The 22,596-nt window shown below is 32.8% G+C and overlaps 1 protein-coding gene across 3 annotated transcripts in view; it reads right to left on the bottom strand.

The window, feature by feature from the left end:
• LOC143232733 (atos homolog protein A-like) overlaps nt 1-22,596 on the bottom strand; it is a 50,138-nt gene that overhangs the window by 19,533 nt on the left and 8,009 nt on the right. For all 3 annotated transcript variants that reach the window (XM_076468488.1, XM_076468489.1, XM_076468490.1), the window contains exons 2-4: nt 18,348-18,526; nt 10,436-10,632; nt 5,077-5,202 (exon numbers count right to left, since the gene is read on the bottom strand). In XM_076468488.1, the coding sequence (XP_076324603.1) occupies nt 5,077-5,202; nt 10,436-10,632; nt 18,348-18,526 (502 nt within the window). The remainder of the gene's footprint in view (nt 1-5,076; nt 5,203-10,435; nt 10,633-18,347; nt 18,527-22,596) is intronic.

Below are 22,596 nucleotides of genomic sequence, written 5' to 3'. Positions count from 1 at the left end.
AGAGGGAGTTGTTCAGTGATGGTATTAATATTTATACTGGAAAGTGTGAGACTCAAAACATATCTCTGAGGGTCTCCAAGTTCTTGTAGAAAAGAATTAGAAAGTGTCGAACCCACAGAACTTGGAATCACCTGTCTATTAAAGATTTTTTAATGAAAAATAATTAAAATGAGCAAATAACCATGTAAGCCATATAAATGGAGGTCTTGCAAAATGCCATACCTGTATGCAGTATCATAAGCCATCGCAAGGTCAGAGAATATTGGTACAAGATGTCATTTTAAAAAGGCTTCTCTGATGGACGTTTGAAGTCAACTCAGGTGGTCCATGGTGGAGCACTGTTGTTGGAACCCACATTGGGTGGGCAAGAGGATGTTGCTTGATTCCAGGAACCAAACAAGATGAGCATTAACCATCCTCTCTAAGGTCTTAGAGAGACAGCTCGTCAAAGCAATTGGACAGTACTTGAGATATCTTGGGATCCTTCCCAGACTTAGAGAATTGTAGGGTAATAACCCATCACTAGGCATGAGGAAAAACATTCTGCCAGATCTGGTTAAAAACAATCAGAAGAATAGCAAGAGAAGCAGGAGATAGATGGTGCAGCATTTTGTAGTGTACATCATCAGGTCTGACCAATGAAGGACCAGTTTGAGTTCCACCTATGTAAAGTTGTGATTAGTCAAACAATAAACTCAAAAAGAAAGAGGTGATCGCTCTGTCTGAGTCTTGAAGGAGTTGTGGAGGATGAAGCAGAAGCTTTAGATACCTGGCAGAATCTTTCACCTAGAGTACTGACAATGTTCAGGGATCAGCTAATTCCTGGCCATCAGAGAGCAAGACTGAGAAGGGGACAGAATTATATTGCCATCCATGCCATGTGGTAGGCAGGAATTTGCCATGGACAAGGATATTGTGGAAAACGTGTTGAGGTTTTAGGAATACATTGAGCACCTGCCTGTATAATAAAGTCAGTTACTGCTGCCACACAGTCATCTATGGATGGCTTACAGACGATGGCAGGATCAATTTCTGTGAGAGAAATAAAAGATGGCCAGTTTACTTGATCTAGCTTTCACCAGGGCATACAGGTCGGGTGGCAACGACCACAGCAAGTCTCTCTAAAAAATATAGGAAAAATTATCACTTCCTCGTGTCTTATTGTCAACCCTTCAAGAAAACTCATAGAATAGTGAAGGGGAGAAAACTGAGAGATCAATAGCAGTAAAGGACTACTAAGTGCATGAAAATAAGTATAGGAGCCAGTGTTGAAAAGAGAAAGGTTGTGATCAGAGAGCATACGCTCTATGGAGCAACCCCTCCCATCAATATCAGTACCTCACCAGAGGGAATTATGTCTATAAAAGTCTCCCAGCATTAGAAAGGGAGATGGCAATTTTTCAACGAGATCATTAAGGTCTGATTGATCATGGGTCTCTTCAGGAGACAAGTAGAGAGAACAAAAAGTAATGATACAACCAAAGGAAACACAGATGGCTACAGCCTCCAAGGGTGTGTCGAGTGGCAAAGACAGGGTGGGCACATGTTAATCAACCAACAGTGCCACCACCCCTCCATGCACTCATTCATCACGTAGCCTGTCATTTCTGTACAAAGAAAAACTACTGAAAGGTGACTGTACCAGCAGGTTTCAGAAATGGTTCCTATAAGGAAAGACATGAAGGATGGTAGGAAGCAATCAGTGCTTTGATGTCATCCAGGTTAGAACATAATCCTCGACAGTTCCATTGTATCAAGGTGGCCATTTTTATTTATGTGTAGTTGAATTGGGTGGGGAGCCCTTCTGTTTATAACCGTGTCTTTTTTCTTTTCCTTATTCAAGGGAGGTCTGTCAACTTCCATGAAACCTGCCCTGGGTTGATTGGGCAGGTCTTTGTTGGAAAAGGATTCCAGCAACTGAGAATGTGAACAAATGATCGTTTTGCATTTTGGTGCAGGAGAAGAAGATGTAACCGAGGAAATGCTTGTTCCCGAAACCAAAGGAAGTGGATCTTGAGGTTTTCTGGAATGAATGTCAGGGTGAGAGATGGATGTTAACATTGATTCATTAATTTTTTAAACATGGAGATCAAAAGACTTTTTGTATGGTTTGAGAACTACTTTTTGGAGGCACAGAGAGATCCATCTGCACTCCCACTGTAGTAGTGGAATGAAGTACAGCAGCATACATCTGAGATGAAGTGGTGGACAGCAACTGTTGAGCCTCAGGGTAAGTGATGTTTTAAATCGTCTTCAAATGCTTCACCTCTTTTTCTTCCAATCAATTAGGGCAAGAATGAAAGTAGGATGTGTGAGAGTCAATGCAGTTCACACGATGAGGCTCCATTTCACACTCATAGGCATCGTGGTCATTGCCACCACAACAAACACATGTCAAGGAACTGCGACACAATGTCTTTGAGTGATGGAATCACTGACACTGGAAACATTCTAGAGGGTTTGGAATGTAAGGCTGTACCTTGCAATTAAGATAACCTGCCTTGATAGTGGCAGGTGGACATGGTGATGTAAAATGAAGACATTGGTCAGCCTCATAATTCCATCTTTGAGTGGAGATATGCATCACTGCACAAACTCCTTGGATGAAGAAACCAGCGAGTGTGTCTGACTCGGGGATGTTCTCCAAATCCCTCTCAACAATAACTCCTTGTGATGAATTCAAAGTAGCATGGTGTGTAACCTCAATAGGCACATCCCCAATCTCCTTTTCATGTAACAGGAGTTCACTGTGTTGAGATGTGGATGTTTCCACCTATATGTTACCAGAGTGAAGCTTTTTGACTTACTTTGGACAGCCAGCAAGTCCTTCTAGTCCCTTCTGAATGAAAAAGGGAGACATCTGCCCTAAATGTTTGTCTAAAAGAGAATGTAATGTAAGAAAATGAGATTCAGGTGTTATAGATATTAAAGATTGCTGCTCAGAATCTTCAAGACATGGTCATTTACCCGTGGACTGTTTTTTCACTATTTTATTTTCTATTTGGAAGATCCATGATAAAAAAAAAAACTTTTTTGGTGCCCACTGACCCCACCCACCATGGAACCTAATCAGGGGACACACAATGCCAAACAAGAACACTGCAGTAACTCCAGGGTTTCATGAGCACTATACCCAAACACCAGTGTCAGAAACAATGTCCACAACACCTGTTAAGAATATTCATCACTGGCACTTGGTTGACCTTAGCCAAAGTGGACCAGCCAACTGACACTAGGGGAACCACCCCAAGGCCATCCATCTACAGGAATTCAAAGCCAAAGTGGTGTGTTGGGGTTGGACTCCTCAACTACTAGAATCCTCTCCTCCCCTTGACCCGTCATCACGTACAGCAAACATGGATGAATGTTTAGATCCCAGAGAAGGTAAACTGAAAGAACAAAATCTTCCCTGGGAGGTCCCCTCACCAAGTACAGAAATCCACACCTAGGGGCAATGATCTAAAGTTTATAATGAAACAAACATTACTGTATTTAATTATCCATGAATCACAGTATCCTTTCCAATTCTGTGGGTTGAGGACTAATGTTCTTCATTATTCTCTATTACTTGCTTTATGTACTAACTTCCAAATTCTATTCGTTCATCTTAAAATTAATCATTTTTTGATGTCATCAAGCCAAGTGAATGACTTGTCTGCCTCTCACTCTTCTTTCTTTGATTTTTCCCACAGAATCATGGCTAACCTTTTTTTCAGATTCAATCATGTGGCTAAAGCAATACTTCTTCCATTTCTGTCTTGAGCAGTTCTCTTTGTCTTTGCACATTCCAGTGCTTTCACAGTAGCTGTTCCTTTTATGAAGTTGATCTTCTTCATTTGTCTATAAAAAACTACGTTTCAAATACATTGAACTGTCATTTTGTTCTAGTAAACAGGATTCACATTTCCAACCAGTAGGATAGGAATGATCATGTGCATTTAAGAATGATGACCTTTAACTTAACACTGGCCTATGAGTAAAAACAAAATTGAAATGAACAACAGGAGCAGATGTTGAAATAAAACTGAATTTTTAAAATATCATACCTTGAGTGTTTGGCAAATGTACAGTAACTAAAATAACTGCAAATTTTGGATTCATTGCTATTAAGAAGACAATGTATTTTATACATTTCTAATAATGTTAAAATTAAATATTCATTTTCAAAGCAACAGGTTTCAAAAACAGCTGCATCTGGATTCTTTGTTCCAGCTTTTGCCATACAGTCTTAAAATTGCATTTTTAGTCCCACCTTGCCACTTATGGATGCAAGTAACAGAAAATATATAAATATATATGAAGGAAATATCTGTGAATATCTAAAATGATTGTTTAGAAACTTTCTAGTCTTTTACAAATGATTATTAAACTAAATGGTTGCATACATTTTTAATTTTATTTATATACCACTAGAAGTCAACAAAAACAAAATTGTTTTAATTAGTAGACCAACTTAAATTTTTACTGAAAGATCAAACAATCTCCACACAGACACAGACACACACTAGCATAGGAACATTTACCTTTGATCAGTTGCAGAAAAAATATACTATGAAAGTAATGTCTATGTATTTTGAAAGAATAATTAAAAATTTATAATATAATACATTTGAGGTGTTTTATTAACTACCATTAAGTTTCTCAACATTTCCAAAGAATTGCACAAATCATTTAAGTTTAGAATTTGTTACAGAGCTACATGCACATTGTACGTATGAATATGAATATATTTATTTAAAGCTTACCAAGTTGGGAATTTTCATAGTATTTGACAGATATACCAAATCACTACAGTTCTGTTCAACACTAAAAAACATTTCTTTACATATACCTGATATGCGCTAGAAACAAAAATATATTACACATTTACATAACTGAACATTGAACATTATGAATGTTGAATCTTTCTCCATTTTTTTGCCTAAGACATACATTTTAAATTAATGCAGAGACAAGAAACTTTTTAAAATTAAGAAATATCAAATTAAAGCCTTTGCTGAATATTCTCATTTAAGTCAAAGTTTTTGTTTCAAAATGTTAATATCACAGCACAATATTTCAAAATTCTTTACTTACCTATACTGTACATTTTGTGGAAATTTTCCTCCCGGAAGATTAAGCCAGGCACTTAATTGTGAAAAATACAAAAAAGAGAGCACTGCTAGGATCAACCCTCGAGATGTTGTATTTGCATCTGGAACTCTGCCATAACAACAGGAAAATAAACTGAGTATTTATTTTTTCATTAAACTGTATTTAAAGCTTTTAATATAAATTAAATAGCTCCAAAATAATACTTTCATAGTATAATAATAAATTTTGGTTTGAACAAGAAATAAATATAAGCATAACTTTTAATGTTTAATTGAGGAAGAAGTTACATTTCATGGGCTACAACTATTTCTTCTTGCATAGCAAACCAATACAACAATATTTATCATGAGCAAGAAAGAGGAATACTGATGGTATGATTTTGATTTCTTCATAAAGCAAGATATTAACAGATGATATATCTAGAACAGACATATTGATAAAACTCTAAAATGTGCTGAACAGTTTGGTTTCCAGGTAAAAATCATAATGAATTACAAATATATCAAAGCTAAAGGAGGTCACTGGTAACCACTTTCCAGCTTCAATGATTTCCTGGTAGAAAAGGTTCGAAATCAGAGTACTCTTTTTAATACATGTACAGCTTCTTTTTATTCAAATTTGTCATCAACTATTAGCTAAAATAGGACAGAACCTAACAAATAACAACCAGAAATTGTCTAGAATCAAATTTAATAAATTCTACCTTATTTCAAACAAGTAGTTTGAAACAACCAGTGATGGGAAAAGTTTAAGTTAATTTAACAGTAGCTTATTTCATAGCTTTTTAAAAGGTTAACTAAGCAATTTGTACAACCCAATGTAAAAAGTAACTGTTGAGCATATCAGTCATGCTAAGAGCTATTCAACAATAACATATGATAAACCTACACTTTTATTCTTTAGATTACATCATATCTTGAAATGTAAATGATTAACTTCTAGCAAATTAGTTTACAATATCCTGCTTGTGAAATCAAATTTGGCATTAACATTATTCCTGCTTGCTCTCCTGTCATTTTAATAGAGAATACTAAATTTTCCTGCATGTGGAGCTTTTCAAATGGTTCACAATATATACATTTGGAGAAAATTTCATAATGCAGACAATCCTTCCTAACAATTAACATAGAAACTGATGACTTAAAACATCTTTTATTTCATATAATTGTATGTTGCCAAAACATATAGTCGAGATTAGCCAAATGTATAAAAAAACTAGTCAACCCTAATCTTGAGCTAAAAGGCTAGTCAACAGCACTCACTGCCAAACCTTTGGACTACCAAAGTCAAGCAGTGTGATTTAACCATCATTCTTACAATGCATCTATGACCCTGATGTGTATATTGTGATCTATCCATCACTCTTACAATGCATCTATGGCCCTGATGTGTATAGTGTGATTTATCCATCATTCTTACAATGCATTTATGGCCCTGATTGTGTATAGTGATTTCACAACAATTGTATATAAACCAAGGTTTAGATCTCACTTTCATTCAATGGGAAAAATAGACAATAAATACTTCACAATGTATTTCATAATGGCTGGTATAGGTATTAACACTTTTACTACTAAAGCAGAGAACATTTTGACCTTTCTAGAACATCTTCAAGTAATATCCATACCAGTTGTTTTGAGATACAATTTTACTTCAAGTGGGTTTCTTGTCAAGAAATACTTCATAGTATTATTTTAATTTAATAGATATCTATTAAAACAGATATATTGTATACCACAAACAAAAGCAACTGCACCTTCATGGACTACATTTATGAATATCATTGTTATTCTGTAGCAGAAATTTGGACACTAGTTTTGCGTATATTTAAGAGATAACAGTCATCTCTTCTAGAAGAGTAATTACAATTATCACTTCACTGAACCTACAGTACAACTTACAAGAACAAAAAGAAAAAATATATAAAACAATGAGAGGTTTTGAAGTACTAATCTTAAATGAGATATTTTGGATTGATGTGGAACAATAGTAAAAATGTTTAGTTTTAATTGTATGTGAAGAATTCCTCTTTGATTCGATGGGTTTATATTAAAAAACAAACTGCACTAATGAAAATATTTTCAAATTGTTTACACATAAGCCTTTGAAAAGTTTCACACCAGGAGTAACTATAATATAAAAGCAGTTATATAATAATTATCCTTCCAAAATCAAAATAATCCTCTACTAGAAGGAAACTGTAATTTCCTTTTCTTTTGAGATTTCAAAGGTTTCACTGAGTTTGTTTGTAATTTACCAATATTTCAACAATATGATGTGTTTTCAGCAAAAACATGTACGTGAGTGAGCATGTGTGTGTGTGTAATTGATCTGATGCTTGTTTTAGCAGAGTCTCATGCATCCACAAATATGTTTCCACCTCACAGTTTCTCTACAGCAATGAATAAAAACAATATACCCATCTTGGTCAATGTTCTATTACAGTCAGAGATAGCAAGTTTGTTTGTTTTTGTATGAAGATTCGTATGCTTCTTCAAATTCAAGATAATGTGTTGATGATAATATATTGGTCAATTAAAAATAAACTTTATATTTCATGATTATCATGCTGTAACTTTACTAAAATTTAAAGTGAGGGATGGTCAACATGTAGATGATTGTGCTGGCTGCACAGTAAAATCTTCCAGTGGCAGAAATTTCTAAATCTTGAACAAATCCTTTGGTACACATTGTGTGGAACTATTTTACAAACCTTGTTCACACAAATATTCTTTAAAACAAAATTTTAAACAGCATTCCTTAAACCACAAACTCCTTCATGTCTTAAATACAAAACAAACTATTTGCATGTTTAAAAATGTGTTTTCAAACTCTTTTGATGTCACTTAACTTTCTTTTGCCAGATTAACTTATGAAAGATACAGAAAGATTCCCGAAACAGAATTTTGAATATTTTTCTGGTTATGAAGTCAATTTCACTTGAGCTATTTTTAAACTTTTCAACGTAGTTTAATAACAGAACAGTTTTGTGGAAATTTGCTTTGGAATACTAATAAAAACTGTTACATGTGACTTCACTTGAACCATTAAGCTCAAGTCATTGGTTAAAGGATTATTTATAGTAGTTGAAATACATTTATTTTGTGTAGAAATATTTAATTCAGCCATGTGATACTGTACATTATCTTTACACAGCTGAAATGCACTCATTTTAAAGTCTGATCTGTTTTTAACTTAGTCTATCACATTAATGTTGTCAAGAAAGAACTACAATTAGTCAGAAGGTTTCAAGTTACAATAGTTCAGATAATACCATTCATGTACCTGCCTCTTCTATTTAAGAATTTAGTTGATTCTTAGCAGATTACTTTGATAAAACCAAAACTAGAATAAAATAGGTGAAAAATAATAGAATAAAAATTCAGCTGGAAGAATAAAACTTCAAAATGTAATATATGGTAAATAGTTTAGTCTTAGGAGCAAATAAATGGCTAAATATTTTGTAAAGAATGACTTCCTTTTTCTTTAAACTTAGTTTCATTTATAAATTATTGGTTATAACTTTTTAAATCATATTATTCCTGATACTTACAAAGGTTATTTTTAATTGTTAGTCTTAGTATCAAGTGTTATGGTTCACTAAACCTCACGAGATATTACTGGGATTAAGGTTGAAAATAATATCAACAGCAAGAATACTGAAATGCTCATTCAGTGAATTCTAATCACTACAGGTTTTAGTTTTCTTGCTTAATGGCTTGTGACATTAAATACTTCTTGTCAGTTTTGTAGAAGAGGCTTCATTAATTTCTATGTTATTTTTACTTCTGACCAAAATTGTTTTTATGTTTGCTTATAAGCTTTTATTGACATAAATTAATTTCATACACATACATTTTACTATCTATTTCCCTTGTTGGTATTATTTGTTATGTCATTTATACCAAAGATAAAGCACAATTTTTTTTATATAAAGCTAACAAAAAATATTTAAAAAAAGATTAACTTTTTTTTTACAAATTGTATGCATCTACACAAGAACTGAAAACTATTTACTGTCAGAATAATACTCAACTGATGGCTGAAGACAGAGTGATCATACTTTTTGTTATTTGCCTGTTGTCTATAATTAAGATAAATTAGTATTAAGTGTAATTTTTGGTGAATATTTTAGCAACTCCTCTGACAGATGTTGCTCATAATAGAAATTATTTTAACTTTTATTAATTAGATCCTTCAAAAACAAGTTAAAGTAATCATGTAAGCAAAACTAAAAAAAATTAATGTTTTGATTTTCTTTAACATGTTTATATTCTATAATAAAATTAATATTGATTATTAGTTAAAGTGGAACAAAAGTACTTATCCGATTTGTTATTCTGAATATTCTACTGTTTATACAAGATGAAAAATATGGGTCTCACTTCACAGTTTTTAAAAAAAGTTATTGAATTAATACTTGTTGGTCAGCTATAATAAAATTAAAATTCAGTGATGTCAAGAAAACCCACTTGTAGAGAAAAATATATATGTAAAAATGGCATGTTTGGGTTGAGAAAATATTTTACATAGAGGAGTGAACAACGTTTCGACCTTCTTTGGTCATCATCAGGTTCACAAAGAAAGAGGTAACTGACCAGAAGCTAACCACATGTTTGAAAGGGGTTGTGTAACTGAGTGTCGGAATATAAAGGGCTGTGTTAGATGTTTGAATATATACAGCACAAAACTGAGGTATATACAATGTAAAAACTACACTGACAAACACCACACCAACATTATTTATAAAATACAATGCGATAATTCCCATGACTTCTATAATGGACAACAAGTAGAAAAATGGAAACCAGATTCAAAGAACATAAAAAGTCACCTTCACACATTTTCAAACACTGCAAATCAAATAAACACAACATAACCATAGAAAACACCCAAATACTAAATAAAGAAACAAACATAAACAAATGCAAAATTAAAGAAGCCTTACTTATACAACAACTTAAACCCAAAATAAACCAATACAAAGGAACGCCTTTATACCTATATTAAAAATAATATAAATAATATGAAATTATATATTCAAACATCTAAGCCCGCCCTCTACATTCCGACACTCAGTTACACAACCCCTTTCAAACATGTGGTCAGCTTCCAGTCAGTTACCTCTTTTTCTTTGTGAACCTGACGATGACCGAAGAAGGTCAAAACATTGTTCGCTCCTCTACGTAAAATATTTTCTCAACCCAAACGAGCCGTTTTTACATATAAAAATTAAAATTATTAGATTTTATGCTTTAATTACCACAAGCATTACATTTTTTTAGCATAAAAATAAGTTCTGTAAGGTCAACATATACTACTTAGACAATCTTAAACTTACTTTTTTGGTAGCATGTGAACATTCCACTGTTCTAACAGAACAGATGATGTATCAGTATTAGATGATGCTTCAATGTTTAGACTTTCAAAGTTCTCTAGCTTACAACAGTCAGGATGTAAAATAACTTCAATGGACATGGGAATGCCATTTTTCCAGAGGAGAAGCATATGTTTCAGTAAAACAGCCTGTCTCTGGCACTGGGAGTAAAATAATTCATACAAAAATAAGCATAGATTAAATTATTAAGTTTATTTTTTATATACAATTGTAGATATTGTGAAAATGTGCTCTTATACTGTTTAAGACCTGGTTTCTTAACTTAATGGTATGAGATTTTAGAATTCTAAGTTTGAATTATTCCCGAGGAACTGGATGTAGGAACAACACTAGATTTGTCAGAGATGTTAGTATAATACTACTGCTGTTGTAGGTGTTAGCATTAAAATAGTTTTTAATCTGAATGCTAAGCTTTCCAGTGGTTGATCCAATATATCCCTTGTTGCACCTTGGGCACATGAACTCTTATATCTCTCATCTTCATTTGTAAAAAATTTAAAGGAAGAAAATAATAAACTCTTTCTTATCAATTCTGAAATTGAGAAAATTCTTTAGTGTTTGATATTAGCTTCCAGTTAAAGAAAGTTAAAGTGATATAATGAACATTACTGAAACTTGGTTAGATTTTCAAGAAAGAAGTGGGATGGTAAGGAAACATCAAGAAAATATAGTTAACTGGTTGAATATATGGGAATTACAAGTATAGGTTTCAAGGGCAGAAAGGTTTTAGCTAATATAATTTGTTACTGTAAGCAGTGTTAGTAGTTAATATCTTACAAGAGTTTGAAGTGGGAGAGGTGAGATAGTTTTCTAAAATATAAAGTTTGGATCTAAAACTATTTTTCGAAGGATTGATGAACATGGATAGTCTTGAAGGACTAAACCTATCCTTTGTTGTCCATAACATTCTGTTAACTGAATTGCTATAGGCCATCAGATCAGAGAGAAAGTGTAATCCTAGCAGGTCTACATTTAAAAATAAAATTAATGTAATGATCATAGAATATGTTATTTTATATACTGCTTGAGATTTATGCTGCCAAGGTGAAAAGTTTCTTGAAGTGATTCAGGATGGTTTTCTATACCAAATGATCAGAGAGCCAACCAGATTTACTTTGAAACACTAATGAGTTGCACTGGGAGGAACATTAAGGAATAAAAAAAAACCAACAAAAAACTACTGCATAATGAAGTTTGATGTTTTGGTACAAGTCACAATAAAAAAAAATGAAATTTCAGTTTCCAATTTTCAAAAATTCAATTTTGAAGCAAAAAAAAAAAAGGTATCATTACTGAATCAGGATAATAAGGTGCAAAACATATGTACAGGAATAATAAAAAAATAAATTACTTTTAATTCAAGATATACGTCTCCTCCCCAGAAAAGAGAGAGAGAGAGATAAAGAAAACAACAGCTGAGAAAGTCAAACCTAAAAAGATTAAAAATATATAAAATCAAAATGGACTCTGAAGAAACATCTTCTCTTACTCATAACTTCTTTCAAAGATATTGTGTGTTATTTGGATGATGGAAAGGACATACCTTTTGTAACTTAGATTTTCATAAACTCTTATAAGATGGCACAAAAAATTACTTAAGAAACCCACATTGACAGAGGTTGGGTAAAGAGCAGTAAATTGGAATGTAAGATGGCTGGACGAGAAAAAGCAAAATTTTGTTATTAAAGGAGTTTAGTCAAATACAACAACAGTTACTGGTAAATGCCTCAAGGATCAGTGCTCAAGCTATTTTATCCTTTTTACATTAAAAGACATAGGTAAAAACATAAGTAAATTAGTAGAATATGTAAGTGTCATTAAAGGCTTGAATATTTCTAGTTATACTAACTACTAAGTATGTTGAGGTGGTACATAATGAGTTGGATCAATTTCCTTTAATTATAGTAAGTGCAAAATAATCCATTTGGATCTTCATAATTTGGATCATAAGTCAAATATAAATGGGAACCCACTCACTAGCAGAAAAAAAGAAAAAGATTGGTTGGTTGGTTGGTTGGTTGGTTGGTTGGTTTGTTTGTTTTATGGTGCAAAGCAACTGCGCTATCTGCACCAATTATCTGGTAAAAAGTTCAAATTAGAATAAAATTCTTAAAATTCTTAAAAGAAAATTAAGGTAAAACAAAACAAAGTTTAATTTTTGAATGAAAAACAAATAGCATTAACTCCAATTTTTACATCTAGTCTATAGTATTACTATAGTATTACAAGTTGTAAAGGACTTTCTGTAGCATAATTGTAAATATCATAACTTGCCAAGATGACCAACAAGTAAGTTAAAAAATCAACGAGTCACTTGAAGTTGGCCTTTCCAGTCCTGGTTGATTTATTTAACATTATGGTCATCTTCAGAAAGTAAAGTAAAACAAATTTTAAAAGACTTGTAGCAAAATTTTAATTATTATAAATTACCAGGATGACTAACGGGTAATTCAAACAGCAGCATTAGACACCTGAAATTGGCCTTTCCAGTACTGGGTTTTGAGTTATTTGATGTTATGGCCATTTCCTAATTTCAAATCAAACTAGATGTACTTTGAGTCTCAAAAGGGAATCACATTTAAAAAAGGTCTAATGTATAAACTTGAAGAACTAAATAGCATTAAAAAGATTAATGGCATTTAAAAAACTAAAAACATTACCAAGGTGGACAGTGTCACGATTGCTAATACCACTGTCTAATGTTACGGATAAACCTTGGTACAAAACGTTTAAAATGGTGCCATCATTGAGAGTTGTAAAGACGGCAAGACAGTACAATGTGGCTTATTGTGACCTGAGTGTTACACAGATAACACAATGATAATGATGAGTTAAAAAAAACTGTAACCAATGCGTAGACTAGTCAAAACAACTTCCTCTTTCCGATCCTTATGGAAGCAAGACGACCAAAGTCCAATAGAGGGTTTTATTTGGAAAAGCTTGTTTTCATGTTGATTACTCCAAGTCGACTGCCAACTGGCACAGAGCCAATCCTTGAGTACAGAACCATAGTACACGTATGGAACAGGCACAACAGGGATAGTGTCAGAATATACAGATTTAGCTGTGGTGTTGGTGAGTCTGTTCCCACGAATACCAATGTGGCCAGGTATCCAGCAAAAGTGGATAGAAGTAGATGTTAAAGAGAAATGGGCCAGTTGGTTCTGAATATCGATGAGAACAGGGTGAGAACTAATGCAAAGCAATTCCAGGACCAGTAGAGAACTAAGCGAGTCAGTATAAATAGTGCAATTTGAGTACTGCTCAGCTTCTACGTGATCCAGGGCAAGAGAAATGGTTTAGAGTTCAGCAGTAAAGACAGAAACTGTGGAGGGGATTCTGTGCATAACCTCCAAACCACAACAAACCATGGCAGAGCCCTCACAGTCACCTGATTTTGAACCATCTATATAAATAGGAATGGAAGGATGGTTCAAAAGATGTTCAGCAAATAACAGACAATATTTCCAATCAGGAGTGTCTGCTTTTCTCAGATGACTTAAAGAAAAGTTACATTTGGGGACTGTAATAAGCCATGGTGGGATAGGCTGACCAGTGAATACAGCAATGTTATCCAAGGACAGACTCAATTCATCCAACTTCACCTAGATGTGAAGCCCAAAAGAAGCAATGGCACATTGTCTGTCCTGAAAAAGCATGGCCCATTGGTGAAGAAAAACACAACCCCAGGTGGGATGCTTTGGTAAGAAATGAAGTTTAGAAGCAGAAAGCAAAAACAGTTGCAAATGGTGGGTGTGTAGAGGAGGTTCATGAGACTGTGTATAAGCTCTGAACTGGAAAAGTGCAGAAAGCCCCAGTGCAGAGCTGAAGTCCCTGATGATAAATGGGATACAGCACCTTCAAGGCTGAGGTCCTGGCAGAGCCATAGGCCAGTGATCCATAGTCTAGTTATGATCGAATAAGAACATGATATATCTATAGCACGGAATATTGATCCACTCCCCAATGGTGGAAGAGAGGATATGGAGGAGATTCAATGTTCTTGTACATTTGACCTGAAGCTGCTTGATGTGTGGTATAAAGGTCAGCTCCATGAACTTTGTCTCAGGGACTACAAGTAGGACAACTTCACCCACACAGAGTTCAGGATCAGGGTGAATACTCCATTGGCAACAAAAGTGCATGCAAACAGTTTTAGAGAGAGTGAAGTTAAAACCACTTACTGTGATCCACTTCAGTAAATGACTGAAGGCAGTCTGTAGCTGCCACTCAATATACCTGATGTTCAACAACTGACATGTGATGTGAAAGTCATTGACATAGAGCCCATTTGCAACAGTAAGAGGGAGTTGTTCAATGATGGCATTAATATTTATACTGAAAAGTGTGACACTCAAAATCAGTCAAATCCAAATAAAGAAACTTTTCCAAGAAAGGAGATCAGGACAGGGCTTGGAGATGTCAAATGTTCACATAGTGATATAAATTCATACCCAACAAGAGCATTCTCCATGTCAATGCCCTCAGAACAGATTGAAACAGACACATATGAGCCCTAAAAGTCAAAGAAAACTCCTCATTAAATCACTATGTGACCAAAGAGTTTCCTAGAAAGTGAATCCAAAGGTAGCAAAGTGTAACCTCTAAGCTCCCACAAGCCAAAACCTGAGAGGTCGCCCCAGTACAGATGATCAATGATCCTCAGTGTAGCTGGTCTATAGGGGGAGGGGTACATCATCAAGAAACGATATGATGAAGAACACTGCACAAGCTAGTGCATGAAAAAAAGGTGCCAAATGGAGTGCCCCTGAAATAAACTTAGGGGAGTATACTTCCAAACAATAAGGCATTCCAATAAAACAAGAAGCTGAAATGGGCAGCTTGAACAGCATAGTACAGCCTTTCACAGTTACGCTATCAGGGTAGCAATGCAGAGGTTCAGAAGGAAAAGGTGAGAAGGACAGCAAGCTAAAAATGTAAGTAAGCAAAAGATGATGATGATGATTAAATTAAAATTCAAAAATGGAGAAGAAATAAACCTTACGAAGAGAAGATATTCAAGAAATAAGAGCTATGTAAAATAGGAAGAATTTCACCCACCAGCAATAAAGAAGGAATCTTGTATTTATCAACTAAGAGTCAACATGGTGCTGAGATAGAAAACTTCTGCAATAGTACAATAGTCATGAAAGAAAGGAAGAAGGGAATAGGGGGAAAATCTTATAAGCTGAGGTGTATGGAATAAACTCATCCAAGTGAATCAGAAGAAAGAACTGGATTAAGAGAACAAATATCACATACCTAAGTTACCAGTGCAATGAAAAATAAAAGTGGGTGTTATCTGAACCTTGTCAGGAATAGAAGATCCAGAAGTAAAGGCAGGTGTTTGGAAGAGCTGTCAAAGTTGTCCAAAGACAAAACAGAATCAGCAGAAGTTAAAAAAGCAGAAGGTCTTAAGACCAGGGTTCAACATGAAGAATGTAGGATAGAACCAACCACATGATGTACAATGGCAAAAATAATGTTTTCTGACAAAGAAACTCTTGCTCACTATTTAAGGAAATTCAAGCTGTTCCTATGGAGGAGCATCTGACCTTCAGAAGTTTAGGAAATGTCAGTATGAAAAATTGGATCTCATAAGATACACAAAACTGAAGTAGTGAACCTTTCTGGATGAAATTTCTTATATTAACAAGAGTATGATTTTTACTTTTTTTTTAAATCAGTAGATCTGATGTGTACATGGTAATATGACTATGGTAATTTTCATATATATGAAAATGAGATTAATTATCACCATCTACTGAAACCTAAACATTACGTTAATGATGACATGGAATATTTTTGCCAAAGAAATATCACAGATATTGGAACATGTCCCTCCAAATCTCTTAGGTTAATAATGAAAAGTGATGAAATTAATATAATGTATATATAACTTGTATTGAAAATTCTTATTGAAATTAATTTAAAGATTTGAATTTGTTTTTCAAAATGAAGAAAATGAAGGTGAGAAAAATAAAGCTTTGGATGTCAAGGAAAAGCTGAAAACAATAAAAGTACAAATTCTGTAACTCTTAATGAAAAGGAACATGATTACACTACAGTACATAGAATAAGAGTTTCTGTTATACACAAAGTAGAAAGTTTTCAAGGAGAGATACTGAGCAATGGTGATATGTCACCCTTCTATTGGTGGAAGGCTAAAATGTAAGGCTGGTTGCATCAGACTGGTACAGTACATGTTATTATAAGTAGGAGTGGAAGTTTCATTCCAAGACTCAGCACATGCACAAAAAACCTATTGGCAATGGTGCAAAGTATAAGTTACAGGTTCGTTGTGTTGTAAGCATTGTAGTGAAAAAATTAATGACCTTATAAACATTTTCTAAACTGCCTTACACTAATTACCTACACAATCATATATACTACTGACTTAATGTATCTAGTAGGTTTTTCTACCATCAGTAACAGGTATATCAGGCTATTAAAGAAACATACATTGCTGCACATCTAGATTCTACAAAAATCAGGCTTTGCATCATTTTGTTTTGTTTCACTGAAGTTATAAAAAATGCTAACTTGTCACCAAGATAAAACTTTTAATTTAGTGGTCATGTGCTATTTTTATTTTTTTGGTAAACCTGTAAATAAAATAATGGAACAACTGTATTACTTCCTGCAAGAGACAAGAATCTTATATTACTTCATTTTACAAGTATGTGTGTGTGTTACCAATAAACAGTCATAAAGACACTACTTGTTTCCTTTTTCCCACTTAATTTCAGTTTCGTTATCAGAAGTGGAATAGCCGTTTTCACAGAAGTGGATCATGACAGATTTATATAAATAACTAAATCAGTTACAATCAAGCTGGAAAAACAGGTTTTGTATCCAGATAAGATGAATGAAGATATAAACAGTCAAAAACTAAGTCTCCTAAGAAAAACCAATATAGGTTTGCTTGTTGGAGTAGCAAATGTTTCAGATCAAAAACAAGTAAAAGGTAGCAGCTTCAGGAATTAAAAAACACAGATTAACATTTAAAACTACTACAACTGGTTGTGCTAAGGAAAATCAAAACAATCTCTTATGCTTCAAAAGAAATTTACAAAATAGTGACACTCATAAAATGATGTTGTTGGAAAGAAAGCTACACAAAAGAATAGAAGTTAAAGAATTGTTCAAAACAGCAATAAATATACGTTTTGATCTGAAAGGATTACAAAAATGTTTCATATGTATCAGTAGGAAATATAATTCCCTCAAAAGAAAATGTATTGACTATGTAATAAATTATGTAGACATTAAAAATTCATGTTAAACATATTTAATAATGACCATTGAAATCCACAAGGCAATGTAAAAATTGCAATTCATAATGGAACAAGGCATAGCACTTCAGAGAAAATCATGACCAACACTTTAAGAAAAACTAATATTATTTGAGTGAGGTGCTTATATATATAGTACTGATGCAAGTGGAAACAAAATTTGCAAATTAGATATTGTTTAGGGCATTTAAGTGGGATATGAAACACTGAAGCATGAGAAACCAAAGCCAATGTCAAGGAACATCAATAACTGTCAGAGTTATGTTTGGGAATAAAGTAAATTGTAAGAAATAAAATTAAAAGTAGAAAAAAGAATCTTCCTTCCAAAAGAAGAATAGATGGGGAAATAAACTGTTATGAACCATTACAAACTGAAGAAGCTCAAAAGAATATACATTACAAACAATTTTGAGAAATGTTTTATAAATGCCACATAATTCATTAATTAAATATATATTAGCATTTATTTGATATTTAGAAAGGTGTCTCAACTGTCTTACCAGTAAGTCAAGTATGGCTTATGGCTGAAAAAATTCATTTCTTGTAAAAAGAAAACTCACTAATTCAGAATTAAGGTCACATTCATGTCTGTTTTGACCGTGAGGTGGTAAACAGTGTGGACCTCCTCCATAGCCTCTTTCTGTGAGCCCAGGCAGTCGACCTTCAACAATGAGTGTTCCCAAACTAACATACAGATCACAGGGATCCAACTCTACTTCTTCCATAGAACCATGCATATCTACAGAAATAAAAATGAAACAATAAGAGAAAAAGTTTTACTTGTACATGAAATGTTTATCTACCCTTGGAATTAAGATTAAATAATAGTACATAAATTAATATTTCTTCAACATATTGATTTTTATGCTTCATTCAGAAGAGTCTAAAATACCAGAAAGTTTTTACATCTTAAGTTCCTCCAAAAGGATTAGCATGCAGCAGATTATGTCTAAAAAAAAAAACTCAAAAACATAAATAACCTTTCAAAACTATGTTGTATGTTAAACAAATGTGTGTGTATGCACATAAAATAACAATGGTTCTGGTGAGGAAGAATTTTTATCATTTAATAAAACTGTTATTGTGTGTCATACACATGTATATCATTAAAAACTGAAATTCTTATAAAAACCTTTAAAATTCATATCAGAATCCTGAACACTACTTTATTGTATCTTTAATTATTGTACAACTTTCTTGCAATGTAAGACTTCAAAATATTCTTCAATTATTTCAAAGAATGCAGTAAAAACATTCCATCTATTGGAACTTTCATTGTGATATTTCATGTACAAATAGTTCCACAACATATTTTAAAATATCCGGTAGTATCACCTACAATTTGTACAATATACAGAAAAAAAAAGGCAACATGTACAATTGATACAGCAATAATCTGGTCTTTAGTCTTTCACATCAGTGTATACTATATGTTGTCATTTTTTAATCTGCATTTCATACATTTTAATCATTAAAAATACAAGAGTTCCAACAGACTGTTATATAGTCAGACGGTGATGCCCAATCAGCCTTCATGACCACCAGATACGACATTCGTTACAACTAAACACAGGTCAAATGATAATTAATCTTCCTAAATATGTAAAAGATTTCAGCAGCTGTTCATCTAACCTTGCTGAATGAAAACAGGCTTGTAAATAGCCTTGAGCTTACACTGTATGTATTATAAATAAAAACATCAGTTGGGTTAATGATACACATACATGCATAGTCTGAAAAACTGCACAAACTTGGTTGATCCAATTCTGAAAAAAATGCCTGATATTTACACAAATGTATATTTGAACTTAGTTACAAACATGTAATTACACAAGTTTGATCTATGTATCATTTTGCATGTAATGCACATTTAAGAAATTTTTAAAATCCAACACAAACCATTTCTTTCAAAAAATTTGTTCAACTTTTATGCATAGGTATGACCTTCAAAGCATTTTTTTTTGTCAGCCATTTAAATGGCTTACAAATTTATCAAGAAATAACTTGATTTACTGAAGAAATTCATATAAAAAATTTGTAGCAACTCAGCTTTAGCCAGTTCCACAGTCTAAACAAAAACTTCATACATTATAGAAATTTATTTCAAAATATTTAGAATCCAAATGTTTGTGAAATCGAAACAGCTATATCAGATTTTGAATGACTATGTCTTCACTCTTACGTCACTATTCTGAAAATCTGTCCTTTTTATATTCTAATTTTAAACTTTTATGACTTACTATTTCTTTAAATTCTAAATAACTATTTCTCCCATGTTCTGACTGATTGCCTTTTCTGAAACTGATTTATTGTCTGTCTTGAATTCTGTTTGCCTGTATTGGATACTTATTGGCTAACCTTGTTTTTCTTTTTTTTTCTCTTAAGCCCAAACTGAATATTTCTTTGGAATTGTAAATTAATAAACTGTCAAATTCTGATCAGCCAGCTCATTATCTAGTTGACTGTTTCTTATATTCTCAATAATTTTCTATATTTATGATTTTCCTTCTGAAATTTTGTCTGTTACACACTTCAGTGTTGAATGACTGGCTTCTTGATTTCTGACTATTTCTCTTGAAGTCTCTCTCCCCCTTCAATTCTGCTTGACATTTTAATATTCTGGTTGTCTGACTTTGTCTAATTCTAAAGAATATCGTGAATTGTAATATACATTCCTTCCTTCTGACAAATTTTTTACACAGCATTCTACAAAAATACTGCAATAAACTAACATGAAACATGAAAACCACAGGTTAAACTCCTAACTCAGAAATAATCAACAAATATTTATAAGCTGAAACAATGTGATATACTACTGAACAGCATTTGTATATGCATGTGCATGGCTATATAATGACCTTAAACTCTTACACTGAGAAAAGTTAGTTGTACAAGTTTTATTGTCCTATACCAAAGAAAGCTTGCAAAATTTGATTATTTGAATTAAATTATTACCTCTAATGATGGAAGTACTATGTGTTTTTGGTTGTTCTAATACTTTTCATATACATAGTTTCATTTTTATTTATTGTGAACAGCTTTATTGCTAAAATGAGAATATGCACAAATTAGTTCTGTGCAAATATGCAAAATTAATTAGTTTCTTAAATGAATCTGACCAGAAAGTAAAAGGTACACATATACCTTACATAAATGTACATGTACAACTACAAACTTATTTAGCCTGGATAACCACCACAAACTTGGGCATGCTAGTTCACTGAATACGTTTGTCCTAGATACTATGAATAAAGTAACACACCAGCTGACAGTTACTGGTCTGTGGCAGTTAGTCTACAGGTATAACATGACAGTATACTGTAACATTTTTTCAATTCAGCCTTGCTCTATCAACCATGACGAAACAGACTGGCATCTACAGATTTCAATCAGATGGCATATACAGAGTGCAATGTTACTCGGTGATATTATAGAAAAGCACTTTTTCATTTTAATGTAACAATCACAGTAGACACTTTCACAACTTCACCTAGTAAAACCTTGTGCACTTATGTTAACAGAAGTTCAAATGGTTTTACCTACACCATACAATAAGTGAACAGTTGGGTTAATGATACACATACATGCATAGTCTGCATAAATGTTTTTAGATTGGTTATAAAAGAAACTTCAAAAGAATGACACTGCAGAACAGTCATTATAAACTGCAAAAAGATGTCAAGTACACTAAAGAGGATGTTATGAAATTTTGAAATAGTTCACCAGTGCACATAAGTAACTCATCCTCAACAAGCAAAAACTGTAAAAAAAATCTTAACATTTGAAAGCAAAAGTCCGTATAAAAGAAATACATATTTCCATCTTTTTTTCAATAATGTGCCTGCATACAAATTTTCTTATCACTATAAATAGATAAATACCTGAGAATGCATTTTAACTCAGGATGTTTGTTGTTTCTTTCCCTTTGTTGATAACATCTATGCAATATAGATGTCTCAAAGTGTATGCTGTGAACCTCAAACCTAAGCTTAGAATCAATAATAAAGAAGCATAACTCACACATTATAATGTGTATGTGTGTGCATGATCACTGTCCTTAACAGTCCTTTAGTTATTAAAAACATCTTAACTGTTGTGTTATGCATTTCTTCAACATAAATAACAATCAGGATTAATGTCCACTAGCTGTGCTACAATTATAACATCTCTAGCATAGACAAACAACTCTCAATTTGAATTCTCACAAAACTAATTCTTAATAATTTTTTCTCAACAATATTTTCTCAAACTACAGATTAAAAGTATTCTGATTTTCTAAAAAATTAAGATATTAATGCACAAAAAAATAACTATTTTTGGTTTGCTTCTAGTATCAAGGAATCTTTATTTTGATAACATGTATATCCTACTTTTCAAATTTTAAATGTAATACTTCCAGTTGAGCACCACAAATCTCCAAATAAATGTAAAAAAAAACTTATTCCATCACTACTTTCAGAAAATGTGTGTTACAACATGAGAAGATGAAATAAGTAAAGCAATATAAACATGTCCAATAAATAAGATAAAATTGGTCCTAGGACAGCACTCACAAAAGGTAAATAGCATATGATAAGAATAATTTTGGTTTGGTTCTCCTCAAAATTTTGCAAAATTGATTTTGACATATTCGTGCACAAACTTAAAAGCAAATAAATATAATTATTATGAACAATGCTTACTAAGAACGTTTTCCTCAAATCATGGAGTGTTATTAAACTAATTTTTAGTTCATGAATGCACAATATCATGAAACATTAAACAAAACAAAAAACTTAAAGAACAGTATCTGAAATTTGCAAGTTTAAC

Source organism: Tachypleus tridentatus, chromosome 11 (genome assembly GCF_004210375.1).
Source record: "Tachypleus tridentatus isolate NWPU-2018 chromosome 11, ASM421037v1, whole genome shotgun sequence".
Classification (NCBI taxonomy): Eukaryota; Metazoa; Arthropoda; class Merostomata; order Xiphosura; family Limulidae; genus Tachypleus; species Tachypleus tridentatus.
This window is presented reverse-complemented; position numbering and strand designations above follow the sequence as displayed.